The following is a 24762-nucleotide window of genomic DNA, read 5'->3' as shown; positions in this document are numbered from 1 at the left end:
AAAGTAATGCTTCATGTTATTTAAGTGGGAAACAATATTCCAACCATGATACATAGCACAAAGAAGCGACAATGCTTTAGTGACCTATATCACCAACAATAAATTACTCTGGAAAACAAAAAAAAAGATTTTTCAGCTCTATTCATAGTACTCAGCACAACTATGTAGTTGAAAGCAAAGACTCTCTAGACCAGAATTCTGTCCAGTATCATGTCTTAGCAGAAGATACAAGGATATTACAAAGGAGCAAGAGTTTTTCTCTCAACTTCACTAAAGTTGAATTTTCTAATAGTGAAAAGCTGCCTTGAATCTCCATGAGGTTTTAGCTTTCCTGAATGTATTGACTAGCTATAGTAACAAGCCAAGTGATTTCCTTAAATATAGGGAGTGAAATTAGATGACCACAGTGGTTTCATTCCATGCTTTTAAAAAGTAATGAGATATTAACATATAATCATGCAACATATAACAGGCTCTTCAGACTTACGCCATTTTGCTCAAATGTTTTCTCTTGTTCTTTTTCCACTTGTCAGTGGGGAGGAAAAAAAAAATAAAAAATTGTTTCCCAAATAGCCCAAGTCCAAACAGTCCACCAAATGGAAGAGATAGAGAACTGTGTATTTTATGAAGGTACTTGGTTCCCATGGAAACAGGGATTTAAATTTATACCCCACTGGAAAAGAGATGTGTATAACAGATGTGAAATAAAGTAGACATACACTCAAAGGGTCAGCTGGAGAATGGTGCGAAGATTACACTCTTAAAGCTGTTCCTGATGCATTCTGGGCAAACAAGGGAGAACAAGCCAATTCTTGTTGAAGATAGGTAATTTATTAGGTTCTTTATGTGGCTTTAGGTGCTTTTCATTTGAAGCAGGCAAGCATAGTTAATTATTACCCACCTATTTTCTGCTGCCTGCAGAAACTTAATGCTGGTTTACAGACAAATAGAACAGTGGCTGTTGTTTCATCTGGAGTTCAAGTGTGGCACGAGGTTACAGGAAAAAAAGTAGTTTGCGTTTTAATGGTCTCTGAAATGCTGTTTATCATAAAAATAAAAAAAAAACCCTAGGAAGTTATTTTGAATAATCCCAAGTAACTGGTGCATAATATCATAGGTGGATCCTTCATAAATTCTGTCTTGCTGGTCAGAAACTCTTATGGATAAGTAATCGCCAGGTAAAGAAAGGACTATTTGTATCTAGTTTCTGTTCTATGTATAGTATGAATAAATGTTATAATAGGCAGAAACAAACCATGAAATGCACTTCTGACAACTGCACACATATAACTATAATTAAGATTTCTTTCTAGAGAAAGGTATGTAGTAGTCAGGACACGCTTATGCCCTCTTGGGACCTAGATCCTCATTTGAGTAATTACATAAAAAGGAACAACTGCTCCAGCTCCACTGAATTCTTTTACCTGCTTCATATGTTACATGCTGTTCTGGTGGCTAAGATGACCCGGCTGACTACCTGCCAGCTACTGACTGATGATGTTGTGCTAAAAACTCATGTTTAACTGGATAACAGACTCGATTTATTGCTACATGCATGAACTCCACTGCAGTGGTGATGCAGGGAAACTGCAGTGTGGCCTTCTCCCTTCCCTTCCTAGGCAGGTGGCTAAGGAACACCATGGGGTGGCAGCTAAGGACTCCTGAGGGATGGCATCGCCTGGCGCTTCCCTGACAGCTCTACTGGGAAGTCACTCTACGTTTCTGTAGCACTTGCATTTTTGAACTTACCTTTCAGACGTTCTGAAGGAGAACTGGGCATACTGCAGCTTTCCTTCAGCAAGGTGGGGCAAGCCTGCACGGATAGGAAGGGGGTCCTGGGTTAGCAGGGTGATCACCAACCACCTGGAGCCGCTGCTGGCCCGCCTCGGCCCTGCCGGCACCCGGGAGCGGAGGAGAGCGTGGCCCGTGGGCCGGGCCGGGGCGGTCTCGGTGACGGGGCGGGGCGGCTGCCGCCTGGCGTCACAGCCTGCAGTTGGCGGTGTCGCTGCGGGAGAGAGGCCGGAGGCTCCGCAGGTTCCTCCTCAGGTGAGGCAGCTGGCGGGGTGCGGGGAAGAGCCGGCCCACGTGACTCGCGCCCCCCGCTTCAGGCCGCGGGCCAGGCGGCTCTTCTCACACACCGCCTCCGGGGGGAGGGGGGGGGCTCGGCCCCGACCCCGCTGCGCCGCGCCCTGCCCTGCAGCATGGGCGTGCTTAGGGTGCGAGGCGGCACGAGTGGCAGCCTGGAGCAGGGCTCCAGGAGCCGCAGCTGCCCGCCAGCTGGGGACTCGGCAAGTGTCCGGCAGGGAGAGGTGTCGGCCAGCCGCCCCCCCCCAAGAGAGCCGCATCCCCCGGCCGGAGGTCTGGCATCCCGGGGCGGAGCGGGAACGAGGTCCCGGTCGCCTCAGGAGAATCAAACACAGCGCTACCTGCCTTCGCCTGCAGCTGTGCCACGCCGGAGGGCTCGCCGCACCGGGTCTAGCGGCTGAGGGAGCGGGAAGAGAGACATGGCAATGCATGACCGCCCCAGAACAGAGCGGGGCGGTGGCTCGCCCGGCCGGGCCGGGCCGGCTCAGAGCGGAAGGCAGCGGTGGCCCCACCGGCGTCTTTCAAGCGTTCTTGGGGCGGGTGTGGTGCTGGCGGGGGGCGTCCCCGGAGAGGAAAATAGGTGTGGGGGGGGCCAGGCCGGGCAGGGCTTCCTTCGCCCGCTGAGTGCCCGGAGGTCCAGCGGGGCCGGGCGGAGGCAGCGGCTGTAGACTTCTGCGTGTTCAGTTCCTGGGCTCCAGTCTCCAAGTTCAGCGGGGCCCCTAATGTTACACCGCCAGAGCTATATATACGCCTCCCCTATCCGCCAAAAAAGAGACACCCCCCCCCAGATGTGGGTTCCAGCCCGCAGAGGAGAACTGACGGATGCCGCCCTTGGGCGGCCCACGGCTGACTCACCCCCGGGCGGGCTGTGACAGCACCCGACCCGCGGCTTCACCCTCCACCGCTCGGAGAGAACAGGGCGAGAGTTAACATCTGACAGGAAAATCTGTTGATTTTGTTATAAAAACTAGTATTATCAGGCCCCATGTTCTGCCTGAGGATGCTTGCGCTGCGGATAAGCGAGGCCATGCCTAACGGCAGTGGCAGTACAATGTTTTATCAGGTATTTAACATTGTGTAAGCGACTTAATTAATCTCCTGGGAAATGTATTTACATACGGAGAGGTTTCAGTCAATACTGCTGTCTGGTCATAGTAAATTTTGAGAGACTTGTAGCTGGTGTCAGAGGCAAGTCTGAAATGCCAGTTTAGCATCATGTCCATCTAGTTATAAAGGCTTGAAGTAATTGAAGCAGCAGCCCTTACTTGCCCCTTTTATTACTGTCCTGGGTTCAGCAGTAGCAGTCTTTAAAAAAAAAAAGTTTTGTTTTTTTTTTTAATAGAAAAAGAAGTAAGCTAAATCAAGCAAATGAGAAGAAAACATTTTAATTTTTGCAATCCCAAAGAATGACAAATAGGAATCGAGGTCTTGTTAAACAGGGGATGATTAAATGAAATAACACAATTCCCTGTACCTGGCCCAAAGGAATTCACAGTACAAACTGAGTCCTAAAAAAGGAACTAACACAGCAAAAGTAAGGAAAGTGTTAAACAACTTACCAGGGCACTGTAAGTCACAGGTTGACATGGCTGGTTAATGAGCTAATCAAAAATATGACATAGCTGTCATTGAAAGTGAGACGTTGGAAACTCATCCCTTAAAAAGCTTTTTGCCAGAATGTGTTTGCTAGTAAATCAGATTCTAAATGAAGTATCTTACCAATAAGTGTAAAGTTTGGTGTACTGTCATATGGTTAAAGATTGCTGGGTTCCGTTTATTGTACAACTTAAACTTTTTACAGATGTTCAAACAGCTGAGTGGTCATCACTGCATCATGAAAAACATAGTAAGTTGCACAGTGGAAATGATACAGTGCACCTCAACAAGTTTCACACTCTTTATAATCCTGTCTGCTTAATGGTGAAGCTGAAAAGCTGAAAAAGTTTTTTTTTGTTTACAAAACAGAGTTTGTTTTGCTGGCACAATATTTTCCTGTAAGCAGAAGGAGTAACATTGAAATCAGAAGGAAGTGTTGCCAGTCATCCTGTTCCTGAAAGGAGTTACAATTAGTGTTAAAGTCAGAAATAACGAAGTGTGCTGTTGAAAGCCAAATTTAATGTCCATTCAAGCAGCTGTCAGTAATAAATACTGTACAGGTACTGTTTGAAGATATTATTTCTTAGGGAAGTAAAAGCCATTAGTCAGAGTGGGACTATTCATTAGGGACTGTAGCAATAGGACAAGGGGTAATGGTTTTAAACTTACACAGGAGAAGTTCAGGTTAGATATAAGGAAGAAGTTCTTTACTGTGAGTGTGGTGAAGCACTGGAACAGGCTGCTCAAGGAAGTGGTAAATGCTCCATCCCTGGCAGTAGCCAGGTTGGAGAGAGCCCTGGGTGACGTGGTCTAGGGTGAGGTGTCCCTGCCTATGGCAGGGGGGCTGGAACTTGGTGATCTTAATGTCCTTTCCAACCCTAACGATTCTATAATGCGAGCATAGTTCTACAAACACTCATGTTGCTCGTCCCCCTTTATTTATTTGAAAGTAATGACCCAGGTTTATCACAGAATCACAGAACTTCTTCTTTACATCTAATCTAAACTTCCCCTAAGTTTAAACCCATGACCCCTTGTCCTATTGTTATAGTCCCTGACAAAGAGTCCCTTTCCAGCATTCTTGTGGGCCCCTTCAGATACTGGAAGGCTGCTATGATGTCTCCACGCAGCCTTCTCTTCTCCAGGCTGAACAGCCCCAACTTTCTCATACGGGAGATGCTCCAGCCCCCTGATCATCCTCGTGGCCCTCCTCTGGACTTGTTCCAACAGTTCCATGTCCTTTTTGTGTTGAGGACTGTACACAATACTCCAGGTGAGATCTCATGAGAACAGAGTAGAGGGGAAGGACCACCTCTGTGCTTCCCTGCAAGCTGGTTTTGGCTTTTATTTGAACAAACCTACCCAGAGTTTTAATGTTTTCCACATTAAGTCTCAGATGTTTAATTCCACTACCACCTATTGCCTTAATAGTCCAACACAGAAATAATTCTGCTTTAAAATCCATTTGGTTCGGCTACTGAATACCTAGAAATATGAATAATCATTCACTGTATTGCATTCATTTTATATTTCCCATGTGCTTTGATTTGTGCAGCTATAGTGCATACTGTCTTAGAAACATGCCATGAGTAACTCCCAGACCCTGATCAGGGAATGTGGCTGGTTAACATTAACAGGATTTTTTTTCATACCATTATGTGTTTCGTAACCTGGCTAATGACCTCAAAAAATCCCTGACAACTGGTAGGCAATATAGGGAATGATTTCTGTCTTGTTTTGTTCCTACTCCGCAGGTCTATTAAAAACTGGGCTAAAATAAACAGTTACTGGCAGGAAACAGAAATTTTATACCCAAATGAAGTGAAGCTGGGAGATTACACATATTTCTATCAAATAATCATTCTGCATGGGATAGACAGCATATTGCTTTTCTTACAGGAACTATCCCTATGAGCAGAGGAGTGCAGGGTGGTGGGAGACAGGTGCTTGGTGCAGTTCAGGACTGGGACCCTGCTCTAGCCTGTTTCTGTTCTGGTGAAGGGCTCAGCCCCTCCTGCTGGCAACTTACTTGAAGGGTATCCTGTATTTCAGAGTTCTTTCTGGAGGTCTAAGCCTCTTACCATGCTTCAATGTCTACCTGACCGAAGTAAGAGTGGTAGGTAATTATGAAGTTGAAGATGCTTCCTTTCTGAATCCTGCTTGCTATGGTCATGTTTATGGAAAAAAGGAAAGGTTTTGTGGGCTTAAGAGCTGACAAGTACTTCTGAGCAATCCTAAACCTACTAAACATATTGTTCAAGTGATTTAACAGATAATTAGCAAACAAATAACTACGACAAACTCATATGACGGTGAAAATATCTTTTCTTTCTCCCAGAATGGCATACCCGGGTTATCCTCCGTCTGGTGGCTATCCTGCTTTCCCTGGTTATCCTGTAAGTAAGGCTCTTAAATGTGTTGCATTCCTAAGGTATTTATATTCTTTGAATACCCCTTCTTACTGTGTTCTCTGTGTGTGAATAGTAGCTTTCAGTTCATATACAATATTCTCTAGAGATTAGAGGCTTTATTTCTGTCTCTTTTAATGTTGCCTGTTACTCCAGAAAGTTTTTGATTGTTTAGTCTTCCTTTTCTTGCTAGTTTGTTTTTTAATAAATATAGCTTAACTATTTCAGCAAATATTTTTTAATGTATTGGCAGTTCTTGCAGCTCTTTATGTACAGGGTCAGAGGTAATCTCTGAACCAGTCTCTACCACACTCTGTACAAATATCCCGTGTACCTGTATCCCAGGATTTACAGAGATGCTGAAAAATCTTCAGTGGCCACTACCCTCAGAAAGAGCTTGGAATGCTTTACTCAAGTAGCCCAGCTTTCATACGACACAAAGTAAATATTTTTCTGAGGATAAAGAACACTGTATCTTGACTTCGACCCCCTCTCCTTCAGCCACAGGACTTTGTTCCACCTTCAGTTCATGACTGAATGGGTTGAACATTCCAATGAAACTTAACAGAAGGCTGGAATGTATCAGGTGTGACTGATACTGCAGTCTTTTTGATATGCCTGCATCGTTTTTCAAAGCTAGATGCAACTGTGTGCTTCTATTAGTATGGCACCAATCACACCATACTTGTGTAAATTTTATATGGTCTGTGTTTCATGTAGCACAGAACTAGACTTCAGCATGGAGCTCAGCCTCGATACCAGGAAGATACTGAAAAACTACAAATATATCCAATATGTATAAATACATGCAATAAATTCAATTATTTTGCTTTACAGTTTACCCTTACTCCTTCTGAAACACTGAAATCAGTCAAACTGAAGACAAACGTGTTAGAAACCAGACTTTCCTAACTCCAGGATTTCTTTCCCCTCCTCCCAGTTCCACTAACCCTCGTGTCTGTAGCTGTGATTTATTTTTGCTTACATCTGAAAATACCTTTTTTCTTAGCTAGCATCTAAAATATAGCAAATTTCAATGGATTAATTTAAAAGACCCTTTAGATTTGATACCAACAATTCTAGGTTTCCTAATCTAACTGATGTTGCCCAGAGCAATAACCAGTCTAAAAAAATAATGCAAGACTCTTTTCTTCTGCAGTAGTGATAGTTATCTGAGCAGGGCTTTTGAGGATCCTAATTTTGGATTTGTAAATCTAAATGCTATTAAAATCTTCTAGTTGCGTCTGGCAGGTTAGACCATACTGCTGCGGGAGAGAGTATTATATAGCCTGGGCACCATAATCTGGGGGTAGCAATCTTGGGGCAACCAAACCTGAGGAGAATATTTGAGCTAGACTTTACTGCTTTGAAGTTTATTTCTGTTTTCTGGGATCGAGAATGAATGTGTACTGTATGTAATGTGTGACCCATATTTCTAAAGCTAGTTAGTTAAGATGATTCCCACTGAGTAATGAGTCCATACATTATACTTCATTATGAAGCTAATTTTAAATACCTGATTGTTAAGATCAAGTGTATGACTTTTAACTTACAGGGTTTTTCCCTTAGAGATCCCGGTCATTCAAGTAAATATTTCTAATGTATGTTAATGCTAATAACAAACATTTGTGGTATGACTGGTAAGTCATACACATAGCAAAACAAAGGCACCTAGATGTTTGACTTGTTCTTTTTATTTAAAGCCTATAATAGGTATTCAATCTGACTCAGTGGTCCAGATTTAGTCACTGAATGTCCATGCTTTATAACCTGATTCCAAAGGAAATGGAAAAAAAACCCAACATCTCTTGTAAGTTGTCACTGCGTAACATTTGAAAATACTGTGCAAGAGAGGCAGAAAGTTCAAAGATACCAAGCTCTTAAAAGTCCTGTAAAAACAGGAGTTGAGCTTCTAATGATTCATAGAGAGCAAGCCTGGCTGAGCTCACATTTTACTTATGCAGGATAGAAATAGCAGCTTCCCAGTAAAGGAAAGGGGGTCCTGGTGGTTGACAAGTCAGCAGGTGCATGTCCCCAGGGAGGAAGGCTAATGACATACCTGGATTTAGCAAAGAGCGAAGCAAGCAGGTCAAGGACAATGATTATTCCTCTGTGCTCAGTGCTCACAAGGCCACATCTGGAATACCATGTCTAGTTGTGGCCTCCCAGTATGACAGACATGGACAAACAGGACGACAGCCCAGGGAGGGCTGCTCACCTGGAGGAAGGCTAAGTGGAAATACATTCAGTCTTCTGCTAAGCAAACACTGGAACAGGGGCCCAGAGCGTCTGTGGGTTCACTATTCCTGAGGATACTGAAAACTTGACAAGGCCTTGAGTAACCTCATCTAACTCCGAAGCTGATCCTGCTTTAAAGGTGGAAGGGATCAGAGGCTGTTCAGAGGTGCCTTCCACCCTGCAGCACTCTGATTCCATGTCACCATAGAAGATGCATCAGAAAACCCAACAAGAAGGCCCCTATCCAGGCTTCAGGAATTTTACTGCTGCTGCTTCAAGTGCTGAATTTAATTATATAATTCACATTATTACACACCTGGACATTTTTGTAGCTTGAGAGTTTTTACTTTAGTGTTCTGTTAGCATGTGTGCAGACATGCCAGTTTTGTGTTTCAGCCCACAGGACAAGAGTCTGTCTACCCACCAGCTGGTCAGTACTCTTATCTCCCAGTTCCTGGAGGATACCCTCCAGCAGGAGGAGGTGGCACCTATCCTGCAGCACCACCAACTGCTGGGTATGCAGGGACAGCAGGATATCCTGCCTCTGGGGGCTACCCTGGAGCTCCCCAGGCTGGAGGAATGCCACCTTATACTGGAGGTAAGATTCCTTGTTAGAGTACCCCTTCTGGTGTAACCATTCTCTGTGCTTGGTAGAAGTAGTAAAGAAAAGCAGCTTTGTTCAGTGATCAATTTAGGCAGCAGCATGTAGGCAGCCAGCCAGATTGCTGTCTTGCAGTAAATACCTATGTGGTGATGGCAGGGCCTTGATGGTTTTGGGCCCCTGCACAGACACACAGGATTTAGTCGCTTACATAGCTCTACTCAATAACCTGGCTCACATGTCAGAAGTCAAGTACAGAACACTAAGCGTGCTAAAGTCACCATTCTTCCCCTAGCTCCTTCAGGCCCTGGGTTTGGTGTGCCTCCTGCTGGCCCTGGCTTTGGTGGCTACCCGCAACCTCCTGCCCAAAGCTATGCTGGAGGTGGACCAGCACAAATGCCAGGTAAGTCATATATAAGAAACTTTAAGCATCCAAAGTTAAACAAAGAAATTCCAGGACAGGTAGTAAAAAATTAGGCCCTTACCTTTATTACTTCTAGCTGTTGAGGTTTGTACACCTTCTCCTACCTTTCTCGATGAGACCACTGAAGGGCTAATGAGAACCATCTCTATAAGTGCTACATCCAAAAGGGACGGCTGTTACTGATTAATGGTCACGCTGCAGTGGTTTAGGTGCTTATCCTTCTTCAAACTGCAAGTATCTGATGAAAGCTGGGAAGTCCAGAGTCTGCATTCAGTGAGTATCTGGCTGAGTATATAGCTGTTCTGTTAATATCAGATAAATGAATGCATTTTTCAGATCTGTGTGTTCATGGTGATCGCTGGCCTTATGAGGAAGTGGAAAGGAGAATGCACACAATTCCTTAAAAACAGTGCACTGTTTTTAATGCTTTGAGTGGTCAGTTACCATCAAGACAGTTTTTGTCCTGGAACGTGTCAGTTGTGTTTGCAAGAAATTCAGAGCAGCAAAAACTGTTTTTAATGGTTGATTTGTTAACTCTAATAACAGCTAAACTGCTGTTAAAAATATAACAATTGTACATACGTATTATGGATAAAAATACAATTCCAGTATGAAAAATGTAGTTGTAGCTTTTGTATTCAAAGTGCTTTTGACCACAAAATGAGATTCCCTCAATTCTTTTTGCACCAATGAATTCTTAATATTTATCATTTAGATGCTAGACGTTTTAAAGTGCATAATATGACTTTAAAAGAGATCATGGGATACACATTCTTCATTTGCATGGGCTATCTTGGCTTTTGTCAAAGACAGCAATATTCAATAATATTAATTATTCTTATTAATTTAATACTATTTAATAAGGAGAAAGCTTTCCAGTTCCCACAACACCAATAAATTTAGTATTTTTAGAATAGTTTGCTAATATACATACCTGAATGTGCCTATGATGGCTTCTTCCCATCATTCCCAAGGGCAAGAAGTTCAGTTACTGATCATGATAGGTATCATTACTTATGAAACAGGTTTTGTGCCGAGGTAAATACAGGTTTTTAAATGGCTTTATTTTCAGATAAGATAGCATTTACATAATAAGAGGAGACCTAATTCATTCATTTTATCTTTTGAATTTCAGTAGGATATCCCAGTGGACAAACACCATCACCAATGCCTGGCCTGGTACGTCTGTACCCTCTTCTATAATCAATCTTATGTAGCTTCTGTAGTTTTAGTATTTTTTACAACTAATTTCCAACAATTTACAGTGTGTTCTGCATCAATAATTCCCACCTACACTCCATACAACCTGAACAAAATCATAACCCTTTATCTGTGTACACTCAATCATCAAGTAGATCTTCATCCATCCAATTGGCTAAAAGCATCTCTTTGGCATTAGTGGGCCAAAGCTATTGAACGAAACAGAATATCACCCTCATTCTGTGCTAGGAAAAAAAAAGAAAGGGTTACTCATGGACAACTCCTTCTTAAGTACTGATTCCAGTGCTATGATTTTAATGTGAATTTCTGTTGTGCAGCACATCTAGTTAACCCAACTCATACTTTCAGCCTGCAGCAATGGTTCAGTGTACCCAGGGCACAATTCAAGCTGCTCCCGACTTTGATGCTGGAAGGGACGCAGAAATTCTACGCAAAGCTATGAAGGGGTTTGGTAAGTAAGCAGTAGAAGCTTAAATTTCTATTGAGCTGGCCTTGAGATGCCATTTTGTCCTTTTCTTCAATTTTTATATAACCATATATTTCCCCTCCCCAAGCTTTTCAAAAGTTGCACTTTCTAAATTACTCAGACTATTTAGTGGACAAAGCTATAGAGAAAATTTGGTAGACTTAAACGGTAGTTATTTATTATGTAACTATGCCCAAATGCAAGATGATAAAATGCATTCTCAGAGGGATTATTATGAATTCTTACATGAAATTGCCCTTCTATTTCCAAGGAACTGATGAGCAGGCTATCATAAATGTTGTTGCTAACCGCTCCAATGATCAAAGGCAAAAAATCAAGGCAGCTTTCAAGACTATGTACGGCAAGGTATGTTCATTAGTTCTTTGAATCACTAAGCAAACCCAAATCAGCTGCTGCTTCACCTGCCTGATTGCAGTTTAGTCCTGGGGAGTGGTTTGATCATTTTTGAAATGGAATTCTTTTGGTTATATTCTTTCAATATATTCCCCTGGCAGAAGCAGGGGTGGGGGAAGGTTGGGTGGCTGGCTCTGTCCCTGACCAAAGAAGAAGCTTCTCTGCTTTTGTAATGCTTGATAGATAGATAATAATCAAGCTTAATCTGTCCTTGTATTAGTGTTTAAAACTACTGAGATTCTTATGCATACAAAGCAGCCCTGAAATCTGTTTTTTTTTTTTTTTTTGTAAGAAACAAACTAAGAAACTGGTTGAGGATTGGTTAGTCAATAAAAGGCTGAGATAAATTAATTTCTTCCCTCTGTCATTTTTGCAACTTAAGAGTGAAATGTTATAGTTGTGGCATTTTTCAGGACCTAACTAGGTCCTAATCAGTGAGGAGATAACAGAGAAGAGCTGAACTGTCAAAGGTTTGGATAGAGTGAAGTTCTTGATAAGAAATTAAACTAAGCTTTACAGGAAAAACAACACAAAGCTGGAAATCAGTCACAAAAGTAAGTTCGATCTTTTTTGAAATATCTAATCTACACAGCTAACACTCTGCAAAGCCCTTTTTGTGTTTATAATTGAACAGGATTTAATTAAAGACCTGAAGTCTGAATTAAGTGGAAATGTGGAAGAATTGATTTTGGCACTCTTCATGCCCAGCACCTACTATGATGCCTGGAGTTTACGTCATGCAATGAAGGTATGGTTTTTATGTAAACCGAATAGCTTAAAAACATCTTAAAATGCTTATCCAAGAAAAACCCATGCCTTACTGCTGCATTGTTAAAAAATCCTGCAGTGGCAAACAAATTCTGGGACTGTGGGGCTTAAAATTCTTTTCTGTTGTGCACCCCGGTTGCAGCCAATTTCCTCAGGATTAGCCAATTCAGAGCTGCTGTCCATTCATCCTCTGCTCTCCGCCACTTAGTCAGAACTAAAAGTTTAGTTAAATAACTTACTCTGCCACTTGGTCACAAGTTGCAGAACCTAGAAAGGTTTGGTTGCTAGAACCTAGAAAGGGCCTGGCTGCTGTTAAAACTGTAACCACTGTTTAAATTGAAGGTATGTACCTCTCCTTATTAGGAACAAACAATTGTTACTGAAATTTATTTTTGGATTATCCCAGTGTTTTTCCAAAAGGACAGTAGTGAAAAATTAAGGTCAGATCATGCAGGTACCTGTTCAAGTGTTAAGACTGCATTAAAGATTAGGTGAGCTAGTTCATTTAAAACTTTAATTCAGGTAGACTGGTACATACAGTTTACCAGAATTTCCTTCTTGTTTGTACTGCAGCAGCTAGCAGGTGGGTGATACTGGAATCAACTAGCTCAGCCCATGTATGAATGCTGACCTTCCAAGGAATCTGGAGCTTAAATGAAGATCTGGCTTTAGTGGAGCCAACAGTCACTCTTAACCATTTTAAAAAAGTCACAGCATTACCCAGAAGCCTTGCATAGATCCACTTCTATCTAATCCTTGCCTGAATAGAGATGACTAGGCCAGTAAGATATTTATTCTGGGGAGAGGGAAGTGTAGAATCATAGAATGGTTTGGGTTGGAAAGTACCTTAGAGATCATCTGGTTCCAACTCCCCTGCCATGGGCAAAAAGACCTTCCACTACACCAGGTTGCTCCAAGCCCCATCCAACCTGGCCTTGAACACTTTCATGGATGGGGCAGCCACAACTTCTCTGGGCAACATGTTCCAGTGTCTCACCACCTTCATAGTGAAGATTTTTTCCTAATATCTAATGTAAATCTCCCCTCTGTCATTTTAAAGCCATTCCCACTTGTCCTGTCGCTACATGCTCTTGTGTAAAAGTCCCTATATTTAGGAAAAGTTCCTGCCGGTGCTCCATGTTAATGAAGCAGCAACACTTGGAACAGGGAGCACATTTATATGCTGACCAAACCAGAATTTGTGTGTGTATCTTTGGATTTAATGATTAGCGTAAGTCTGTACCTTCCTCCAGTATGTTTCCAGGTTAAGGTTGTCAAAGAACTTCCTTTCTACACCATTTTCTAGTTAACTTTGGCTGATGTTACTGCTATGGATATAAAGCTTTGGGGTATTTTTTTGAACTGGTGCAGAACTGAATGTTTGAGGAATCTTCGTTCCATTTTAAGTACACCGAAGACTGGGTGCTTTCGCACTGAAGGGATATTGTTCTTGCAATGTAGATTGTATTAAGTTTTGAAATAACATGCTTAATTTCACAGTTGAAGAAAACTGAATAAGTAGTGCTTTTTAGTTATGCCCTGTTTTTCTCTGCCTACAGGGAGTAGGCACTCAAGAGAGAGTGCTGATTGAGATTCTTTGCACAAGGACAAACCAGGAAATAAGAGAAATAGTGAACTGCTATAAATCAGAATTTGGACGGGACATTGAACAAGACATCAGAGCAGACACTTCAGGACACTTTGAACGATTACTTATATCTATGTGCCAGGTAAGCTTGAATTTTTTTTGTTGTTTGGGCAAGGTAACTGTGTACAGTCCAACTTTGATGCATGTAGTCATAATGGCCTCAGAAATAGCCTGAGTCTGCCTAGCAAGAGCCAGGTTTTTAAGAAATTACCTCTGGGCCATTTATTCCCTAATGACAATATAAGACATGTCAGTCCCTCCTCAAAGAAGTGATGCTATCTACAAATCTGATGAATTGTGTGACCTAATTTAGCACCCTGTATTCATCTTGGAGAATTTATGTGTAAATACTTTATTGTGCAGAAACAATCAATTGGTTCTATAAAGCAGAGCTCCACACTGCTGTTAAAGCAAGATACTTCTGGGGTTTTTTTTTGCCTATGTTAACAAAAGAATTTGTGTGGATGTGATTATACAGGTATGGCTGAGTGGAAACCTCATAGCAGCCTTCCAGTATCTGAAGGGGGCCTATTAGGATGCTGGAGAGCAACTCTTCATTAGGGACTGTAGTGATAGGACAAGGGGTAACGGGTTAATACTTAAACAGGGGAAGTTTAGATTGGATATGAGGAGGAAGTTCTTTACTGTGAGGGTGATGAGGCACTGGAATGGGTTGCCCAGGGAAGTTGTGAATTCTCCATCCCTGGTGGTGTTCAAGGCCAGGTTGGACAGAGCCTTGGGGTGACATCGTTTAGTGTGAGGTGTCCCTGCCCATGGCAGGGGGGTTGGAACTTGATGATTTTAAGGTCCTTTCCAACCCTAACTATTCTGTGATTCTATGTATAACACCTGTAAGAAGCCCTGTGAACAAGTCAAGAGGTACCACAGCTTCCAAGTTACACCATAGCCTTCCTTCCCTTCCCATCACTAGGATTTGGGAGCTCGCTTATCCCATATCATATACTAGGGCTCTTTTTGCGTTGCAGTTATCCATGTCAAGGAAGAAAAATACATACTAATGCAACTTCCACATTTCTCTGATCCATCTGCCTATTTGCTGTTAGAATTTCTATGCTGCTTCTCTGTCTCATTTGCCTCTACCTTTGTGAGAGTTCAGCTGCACACTAGCTATTTGCATTAAGAAGTCAAAATTCACAAGAAAGAAAACCTTGAGAAGCTCATGCTGCTAATTTTTATTTTGGTAAATCCAGTAGTTTACAATAACTGACAACCACATAATTTAAATATTGTAATAACCACTATAGATACAACACTATTAGAGAGCTTGTGTTCAGCCTACTCAGCCAGTACATTTAGCAACATCCATCCATGCACCGGGCAGCAAAAAAAAAACCACAAACCCAAGGCACATAAAATGTCATATAAGCTCTACTGACATATTACAACTACTAAGTGCTTTCTGGAGTCATTCTATGATTCTTAGTCAAAATTAGCAAATTCTAAATAAAACAGAAGACCTGAGATATTTCAGGTGTGCATATTCAGTAAGATAATTCATTAGTTCATTTGGGAAGACTCTTTGCAACTTCAAGCCTAGAAACAAACAAATCAAGAGAAAGCTTATATTATTAAGAAAAATACAGAATTAAGTTCAGTATGTAATTAGAAGTATGAGATGGTATACGGGGGTGAAATTATCTGAGTCAGTGTTATCTGCAGTTTAAAGCATGCCCTACAGGTAGGGTTCTGGGTCACTTCTGAATTCGTTGCCTATAAGAAATCTTAAACTAAAGAGTAGCTTCAAAGCAATGTGAAGTATTTCAAACTGGCATTGCTCTTTCTGCTTCAGGCTTTGAAGATATGCTGCAAGCGCAGACCCCAAGCCTTTTTTCATTTGTCATCTGTTATCTTTGCTTTTAGGGTAATCGGGATGAGAACCAAACTGTGGATTACCAAAAAGCTCAAGAAGATGCTCAGCATCTGTACCAAGCAGGTGAAGGAAAACTTGGGACTGATGAATCTTGCTTTAATATGGTTCTGGCAAGCAGAAGTTTTCCCCAACTGAAAGCAACAGTTGAGGCATACTCCAGGGTAGGAGTTCTTTCTTCATTTCAAATTAGCTTGGTCAGTGTATTTTAAATTCAGCTTCCTGTTGTTACCACATTTCATTATCCTCATATTAATCTCATTTATTTGTAGATTGCTAATCGTGATTTATTAAGCAGCATTGACCGAGAATTTTCTGGAAACGTGGAACGTGGTTTGAAGGCTATTTGTAAGTGATATGTTCTTCTCTCCCTTTATTGCTTACGAATTAAACCTTATACATGTAATAAGACAGTAATCCAATTCAATAGTGGCTGTATGGCAAATGAACACACAACCTGAGACTTTGCTAATACAAAACTTCAATTATTCAAATTATTCATTTTACCCTTAATTGGAGAAAATAAGCATCCACTATGGAGAAGTGAGTTTGAAACAAGAAAAGGCTACACAGAAACTACCTGTCCCTTCTCTGGGAAGGCAGGCAAGGACACAGAAGTAAGGGTCACTGGTTAGTGCTTGTAACTGCATTTTTCAGAGCCCTGCAAAATGATATGAGTACTGGTAGAACCCCGCCGTGACTCTAGTTGTGACACACCTCAGCACAGACAGTTGAGCAACCCCACACACCATCTCAGAGCCAACATGAACATACTTTAGACGCAGTTTCTTTTCCACCTCCCTTCCCCACCACCACCTACCCCTAAAAACCTCAGCATTTGCTAAGGAAAATGTCAGCAAATAGAAGACCTGTTTTGAATTCACTTTTTCCTACTGACTTGTATAGTAAAGCAGTTAACATTTAATACAATTTGTCAACAGTGAGCATCAGTATGACTCAGCAGTACATCTGCAGACACCAATGCTTACCAGAATGACAGCATTTCCGTAGCCGTAACATATAAGCAAAAACTTCCCAGATTATATTCTACTTGAGAGTTTTATGGGGAAAATGATGTAAAAGAATAAAGGCTTGTCTCTGAGAGCGAACAATCTAACTGAAACAAGATCCACTCTGAAACTACCGGAGTGACAACTTTTCACAGCTGTACTTTTCTTAGTGAGATTCAAGCAGTGGAATATGAGTAAAATACCCTGTGTTCCAGTACCAGCCTACCCCCGGAGAACAACTGCTTCTCAATTACCTATTTGAGAATTAAGGTTTCAGGCAGCTTTGAAAAGCACTTCCAGAAAAGTTAACTGCTAATAACTGTAACTTAATGTGTGAAAGAATAAGTCACTTGGTCAGCTTCCAAGTAACTCAGCTCTGTAACACAGTTCCTGCAGTCCACAGAAACTGCATCTTCACCAACACCTACCTCTACAGCAAAAATCATTAACTGATCCTGCCAGGTATCACTGTACAGTGTACAATGCTGGAACTAATCCTAAAAATATACTTTATTGCAGTGCAATGTGCTTTAAATCGCCCAGCCTTTTTTGCAGAAAGACTTTATTATTCTATGAAAGGAGCTGGCACAGACGATTCTACCCTCATCAGAATTATAGTCACTCGCAGTGAGGTAAGAAACCTTCTCTGAAAGTGCTGCACACAGCAGAAAGCTTTCTGCCCTAACCAGCTTTTCACTTAGTCCTCCTTCACAGCCACAGAAATACTGTTTTGCAATGAAGCTTTTACGGGGTTCAGATTCAGACGAACATGTTAATTAGCTTTAAAGCCAGCTTTTATGTAGTAATTGAATTATCTCTGGCTAGATAGCGATACTGCTTGTCTTCCTTCTTAACTGTGGTTGCCTGCCCATGTAGCAGATAGGCACCCTCAAGTTCAACGGTTCAGCTGTTAGGCATTAGAATAGTATAGTCCTACCAAAGCAAGAACAGCTGCCAGACTGTTTTGGGAGCTGCTCCTCTGGCCTTGGAGGGACCAGTTGGCTTGATGACATGCAGTTATCAGTTGCACATTTCACCCATGGTGTGTGTTCCCTAGTCAGTGAGGGAGGAGATGTGGGGTGACTGTCCAGGTGTTAAAATCATACTCTGCGTTTATGTTCTGTGCTTTTTTCTTCCTTTGCCTAGCTTGACCTTGTGCAAATTAAACAGATGTTCTCACAAATGTATCAGAAGACTTTGGCTACAATGATAGCAAGTGATACAAGCGGTGATTACCGGCGTTTGCTGTTGGCGATTGTTGGTCAATAGAAGAGTATCTGTTTTTTTGTTTTCTTTTATAAAACAAGCTGAAGGACATGTAACATGCTTTATGCAGACACTCACTATCCTTGTGTGTAAAAGAATAATTTTAAGCTTTGTATAATCGAATATGCCTTCTGGGTGATTCAATAAGCTTGTTGCACTTAAAATTGCCTTAATTTACAGCACATAATATTCCTTATTGTATAATAAAAGATATATCTTGTCTACTACCCCAAGCCTTAGTCCTTCTGACCCAGACAAAAAATCTCTTCCCTCTGCCAGACTCCCACATGATTAAACTCAAGACGCATCTCCAGCACTCAACAAGTTCCTTGATATACCTGAACTGCTGAGCTAACTGTGGATGACAAAAAAAAGCCTGAGGCTGTGATGTAAAGCATTTTACACCCCCTCCTCCCCCAGTGTTTCCACTAATGTTGAAAAACATGCAAGTGCTCAGTTTATGTCAAATTACAGTGACAGTTTAGGGAGCTTGGCAGAATATGACTGTACAGTCCCCCCATCCCCCCCTTTAATTTCTTACATTAGTTACCATTAATGGTTAGTTATAATTATGCTTAAGGGAGCAATAGACAGAAGAAACAATTTTGTATCTAATTTTGAGGCATCTGCTCGTAAGGGAGTAGGTTACACAGCAAATGACTGAGCAATGAGAAAAGCTAGTATGTAAATGCTAACACTATGGATCATATGTCAAGCCCAACTGAAAGGGATTGTGACCTACACAATATAAATTACTGTGGATGTTTTCAAAGAGCTTAAAAAGAACAGCGCTGAAGAGCATATTTGGTTTTTCAGAAAGCCACAGTGAATCTGTCCCCAGCCATGAATTCAACAGAAGCTTCAAGTCTAGCAGCTGCCAATGCGTTTCCTAACATTTCTAAGCAAAGCTTTAACAGTGATTGTGTTCTAGGACACCCTCACACAAACAGCAAATCCCCATTTCTGTTATCCCTCAAACAAAACCAGTTCAGGCTGGCAGAGTTGATTCTAATCTGGCAAACTTTTTACTCCTACACAGCATGGACATGAAGGTTTTTGCAAAACAGTAAGAGTCAGAGTATACCACACCAAAAAAACCTGTCGTATTTCACTTACATTGATGTTCTGCTACCTAAAATCTGACTTCAGACTATATCTATATAGCTGTCAATAGCTTTACAAGCGTCACAAAGGTTCTCGTAAGATTTGGTTCTTGTTTATTTGCTCTTGGGCAAACTTCCTTACAATTGAAGAAGCCTGGCATTTAATAATTAAAGCATATTAGTACCTCTGTATCTTTTTATGTGACTAAAAGAATCCCCATCACTTGTCATTCAAAGTGGAGTATTGATTAAGTCTGGCTCATGCATACTACTACTCCAAGAAAATGCACAGATGAATAGGGTTCTATTTTCCAATGACATTCACCTGGTTTATGGCAAAAAAGTTCTCTTCATTACATGCCAGTAAGGAAGAATTGTTAGATGGGTAACAAGAGCTGAATAATAATGATATTGTAGTAGAAAACAGACAAGGGAACAGGTACTGTCTATTCTGATTCTGAAAAAGCCTTACTTTTCTATGTTGCTAACACAGCAGTGTTTCAACATGAAACATTAGAAAACAGCCATTTATGAGACTCTTTCACTTACAAGTGTTGAGACTCAAACCAGAAGGGACCTACCACTTCCTAAGAGAAAACCAGCCCCAATCCCAACCATTTGTCTTTTTGCTAGAGACCAACTTTCACAATTCAATTGATAGGACTAGAGCAATTTTTCCACTTCACAACTGGAATTTAGAAAGCTTTTGAAAGGAAAGCTGCTGTTTAACACTGTAAGTAATTCTGTGTTCTGAAGCTGTGTGTGCCCTAAGTACAGGCAGACACTGAGCTACACTGGTCTTCCCTGGCCGGCTCACCAGGTAGCAGCAAGTTTCTCAACAGCTGAAGTTCCTGCTTTGAAACAGGCCCCAAACCTTCATCAAGTTTCAGAACAACACATTTACCCTCCTTGGCAGCGCCAGAATCCCCAGCCTGCTTCTCAATACTCCTCCTCGCTGCTGGTGCCCTACAGACAAGGGAACCACAGATGGTGATTTAATCCATCAGCTCAGGGATGAAATAGCCTCTTTGGGAGGCACACACCATCCGCAGAACCCATGGCAGGGCAGCACTGCCTACTCCATCTCAAACCAGAACCCAGCCATGCCTCTCACAGCTTTTGCTACCTGTGTTCTCCAACAGAGGCATTCCCAAGCCTTCTGCCCTTACTACCCAAGAACAGACCCAAGGTTACACATTTTTTTCTTCCCCTCCTTAAAATGCTGAAAGCATAAAACAAACAAAGCAAACTACTTACAGTTTTCTGGGAGGAAGGATATAATTTCTTCTCCCCAACAATACAAGAATTAGAGACAGCTCCAGACACCACCTTTCAGAAACACAGTAGCAGAAAATGAGTACCTACTTTCCAAACAAAGAAAACCCACCAGGATCATCCTGTTACCTGACTTAAAGGGTGGCAGGAAACCCACAGGTTTCCTGTTTGACCCATCAGGTCAATAACTGCCCAAGAAATTTTCCCTTATTGCAGATCTGCCTTCATATCTGGCAAAAACTACTACAGACAAAAGATGCTGCCAGGGAATGCTCAAGCAAGCAAACCAGGTGCTGCAAGGGAATCCTCACAAGACCCAGCTTCACTGCAGCTGGGAACTTACTGCCATGCAAGAATCATAACCAGTTCTCTCCAGTTATACCAAGGACTTTCCAGACAAGGACTGAATCTGTATTTTCTTTGCACAGACAACTCCAGCTAGTCAGAATACTGATCACAACTAGAACGTGATATCACATCATGAAAGATACTGTTTTGTGAGGATGAGAAATTTTCCACTAGTGCTCACAAGGAGGAAGGTACCATCATAATGTTCATCATGTAAAATTTCAGTTGTACTTAGTAACACATGCTTGTCCTGCTCTAATATGACATATGAAGACACGAGTCAGCTCATGAGTATGGGAATGCTTCATATAAAACACCAAACACTTACCAGTTTTAAACTTGATCTTCTGCACTCAACCTTTGCGGAGAGTTTCCAACTAGAACGCATCTGCAATAAAGTAAAATTAAATATTAAAACTCCATTAGCATAATATAAATATAAATTGTGTCTTAATGATCTTTATCTTTTATCTTCTCACCCTGTTCCGCAGCTTATCCTTATTTTAAAAAGAATATACCAAAAAGACTAAATGACTTATCTGTATTGACTATCAACACAAGCAATCCTCCCTTTCTACCCCAAAAAGCAGCCCCAACACACCTCATTGGTTTTGAACATTTAGTTCAAACCAACACCCAAAATGTAGCTACACTGAACAGCCTTTCTAGAATCAGTTCTAACACTGCTCTGTGGAAACCAGCAATGGATGCCCAGTTTAGCAGATGGAAAACAGCTGGGTATTTTATTTGTGAGAGAGAATTCAAAAGCAAAAGAAAAAAATCAGGAATACAATTTAAATTAAATAGCACTGACATTCAAGCAGCTCTCTGCAAGCCACATCTGAGCCTTCAAGCTTTTTTTTGCTACCTTAAATTTTGAAGACTATTCCCAAACAGTTTTCAAGGCCAGATTAGACCTGCGTATGCCAAATAACACCCATACACAGTGATAGGAGCCGCAGCCCATGCACAAAATTTATTGTGTGCTACCGTTTATAAAATACTTGAATAGTTCAGAACATGCACAAAATTTCCAACTCAGGGGTATGTACAGATTGTACTTCAAGGAAACAAACCAAAAAAGGGGGGGGGGGGGGGGGGAGATGAACTCTAGTGACCTAAGTTTCAAGTTGTGTTCCAGGGGATGAGAGGGACATGTAGCAAATGTCAAAATAGATAACAAAGTACAGTGGCAATCAGTACAGTCCATTAGCTGTGAACAAATTAGCACAGGGCTTCAACTTTTATTTTAACCAAGCAGTCCTGTAGATACCAAAATACATGCAGTCTCAAGTTTACACTTTCACTAATGCCTTAGCAGTTGAACAGAGCAATTGCTTACGCGCTGCTTTGCCTAAACAAAAAGTATGTCTCATACAGGTTCAGTTTCTTTTACGGATTGAAAAATAATCAAAAGCTTGCAGCTATTCAGCCCGGTGATTATTAGCTATTTATGCAACCGTAATACTCACAATAAACTAAAAGTACCCATAACATCTAGGTAACCTATAGATGTACATCATAGGTCTATATATTAAATATTTGCAAAATGAAAACATGCATACACAAAATACAATGCCAAGCTTTACAGACTTGATATGAATCAAAATTTACTTAAACAATGTACAAAGTTCAATTAAAAGTACCTTAAAATTAACACTTCCATATTTTTCTTACTTTTAAAATTAGTATATATAATTTTTTTTTTTTTTTTAAATTCAACGTGGGGAAGAGTCTTGAAAAAGCTGGGCAAAAAAGTTTCTGAATTAAATATTTGTTTTTTAAATCTGTGTTCAAGTAATAAACATTCCTACATAGAAATCTTCTGATAAGCTGTAACTAAAAAATACAGTGAATACAATAGAGAATTAGCAACATCTAAGGAGTAAACCTGAGGTCAGCATTTTACTGAGTGACCGAGATTTTTTTTTTTGGCATTTTTTCTGTCTACTTAAAACACAGTTTTTGCAGCCTCAGATATTTTAAGACCATTCTAATCTATCATTTTAAAGACATTTCATGAAACCGATGTCCATTAATAAATAGTTAGCTCTTAGGGTTGTATCTGAAAGTCTGATTTAAAAAAACAAACAAACAAACTACCTATACCGAAAGAAAAATCCCATCTGTAAACTTAAGTGTTGACAACGATAAGCGTAAGATGCTAGTCTAGTTGTGCTTTAGCAGTAACAGCCTCATCCTTTCCGCAGACTTCTGAACTTCAGCAGCCAGTGGTGGAGTTTGTGTGAACAGGCGAGGCAGGCTCCCAGGAGGTCAGGTCACTGTGTAAAGAAGGGGGCTGTTGTCTCAAAAGCACGACGGTTGTTCTTCAGCGGGATCAAGTCAGATGGTTTTCCACCTCATGTGAAGTAGTTGCTTCGAGTGACCCCCCTGGCTATTTCATCTGTTGTCACATCAAAAAGCAGTAATCTAGGAATTCTCAGGCAAGACATGAGTGAGTAAACCAGAAGCTGACGTGGTCACTGTGCATTGTTGTTGCCAGTTCCATTGTTTCCATTGGCATTTGTTGTGTTTATAGTATTAATACCATCTTGCTGAAGAGCATCTTTTCTTGGTGGCATTCTCTCATTGATCCTATCCAAACCTTTTGCTTCTTCAAAACTGCAGATTCTATGTTGCGGAGAGAATCCTCGTATTGCTTAACAAAATGCAAATTTGATATGTCAGTAATAGAAAAATAAGTAGAAAGCATATACTTTTTCTAACAAATGATGTTTTAAAAACAGGTAAGAAATCAGCCAAAGAAACTTATGGCTCTGCATTTGTATTAGTAAAAGCTTCTCTAACCTGCTTTCCTGAAATGTTCAACGGCAATCATGAGTTCAGCTTGTAACAAAAGAACAAAGTACAGCAAAATATTCTGCAAGTAGGAATCAAGGGGTTTAGACCCACTTGATTGCTTCTGTGCATCGCTGGTGTGGCCAGCTATCAACACCAACTGCTCCTGCTGCCTGGTGTGTCAGGCATATCTTGACATCCCCCTTCTCTCCAAGAGAATGTCAGTAAGATCTAAGCAGCACAGCAAGTGCAGTGGAGGCAAAGCAGCAAAGGATTCTAAAATAGTAGATTTACATCCTGCACAGCATCGATGGCCTGATCCTGCAGTTTTCATGCAGGCAAAACTGCAGGATGTGGTTCACATTTGGTGCTAATTGCGGATGATGGAAATGGACACAACCACAAGCACTGAATTAGCACCGTGGTTAAACAATGGTACCATTTAAATACAAATGTATTTAAAATAAGTGTAGAAAATAGCTATTATTTTGCTACTGATTATTTTAATAAATGAGGTCTGTTGTTGAATTGACACCTGAAAATGGTGGACCACATAATAAGACTGAAGTCTTTGGGATGAAATAATTCTTTGGAGAGTAACTACAGCTTTCCACTCACAACAATGGGACCTCCTGCATGTGTGTGTGAGCATGGAATACAGCACTTGCTTATATTTTTGGATCTCTGACTTCCTTAATTAAAAAACAAAGAACACAGTCATTAAATGGTGCTTTGCGACCAAACCTGAAAACCCCCAAGGGCAGCTCCCTTAACTGCTATGCTGTTTGCCATTCACTACACTGAATATTGAGCAAGAGGAAATTAAAAGTCTCACCACAAAGACAATAATCTGAAGTTGAATACTCGGAATACCAAATAATTTGACGGCATTTTGCTCAATATCACCAAAAAAGGAGAAATATACTACTTATATAGCACAGAAGCACTGATAATCCACGGAAATTAATAAGCCTCATACTGGCAGGCTGGCGTATGTACTGGAAATAAATTTGGTCAATAAATTATGTTCAAAATCTACAGAAAAATCCCATTACATTTATAAATCTTGCACTATCAGAAACGTTATGGAAAGTTTTAAAAACATTTGTTCAAAGCCATTAAAATAGATTTTATGAGAAAAAGGCATGCATAAACAACCCTCCTTCCACGTGTAACCCCCCCATCAAACACAACCTTGCAGTTG

The 24762-nt window shown here is 41.1% G+C and overlaps 2 protein-coding genes across 11 annotated transcripts in view; one reads left to right on the top strand and one right to left on the bottom strand.

Moving 5' to 3' along the window:
- Positions 1 to 1937: 1937 nt before the first annotated feature.
- ANXA7 (annexin A7) lies at positions 1938 to 18260 on the top strand. 3 transcript variants are annotated; one of them, XM_062624517.1, is made up of 13 exons: positions 1938 to 2046; positions 6020 to 6077; positions 8724 to 8925; positions 9224 to 9331; positions 10488 to 10531; positions 10922 to 11024; positions 11311 to 11405; positions 12088 to 12201; positions 13781 to 13951; positions 15751 to 15921; positions 16030 to 16105; positions 17287 to 17399; positions 17914 to 18260. In XM_062624517.1, the coding sequence occupies exons 2-13, from the start codon at positions 6021 to 6023 to the stop codon at positions 18034 to 18036; spliced, it is 1377 nt and encodes a 458-aa protein (XP_062480501.1). In that variant the 5' UTR covers positions 1938 to 2046; position 6020; the 3' UTR covers positions 18037 to 18260. The 3 variants fall into 3 exon arrangements, with proteins under 3 accessions (XP_062480501.1, XP_062480503.1, XP_062480502.1); XM_062624519.1 differs by lacking the exon at positions 1938 to 2046 and adding an exon at positions 4050 to 4241; XM_062624518.1 differs by lacking the exon at positions 1938 to 2046 and adding an exon at positions 4855 to 4954.
- Positions 9219 to 24762, bottom strand: part of PPP3CB (protein phosphatase 3 catalytic subunit beta) — a 54783-nt gene continuing 39239 nt past the window's right edge. For 5 of the 8 annotated variants that reach the window (XM_062624501.1, XM_062624503.1, XM_062624502.1 and 2 more), the window contains one exon: positions 21710 to 23418. In XM_062624501.1, coding sequence (XP_062480485.1) covers positions 23240 to 23418 — 179 coding nt within the window. In that variant the 3' untranslated portion in view covers positions 21710 to 23239. Of the gene's footprint in view, positions 9716 to 15038; positions 15424 to 20393; positions 20466 to 21087; positions 21148 to 21709; positions 23419 to 24762 lie in introns of those variants that run through there. The other 3 variants (XR_009965942.1, XR_009965941.1, XM_062624506.1) reach the window with 3 other exon arrangements.

Source organism: Pezoporus occidentalis, unplaced genomic scaffold, assembly GCF_034315485.1.
Source record: "Pezoporus occidentalis ecotype Australia unplaced genomic scaffold, CSIRO_AGI_Poc_V1 ctg268, whole genome shotgun sequence".
NCBI lineage: Eukaryota > Metazoa > Chordata > Aves > Psittaciformes > Psittacidae > Pezoporus > Pezoporus occidentalis.
The sequence above is the reverse complement of the archived record's forward strand: the minus strand, read 5'-3'. Positions and strand labels throughout refer to the sequence as shown.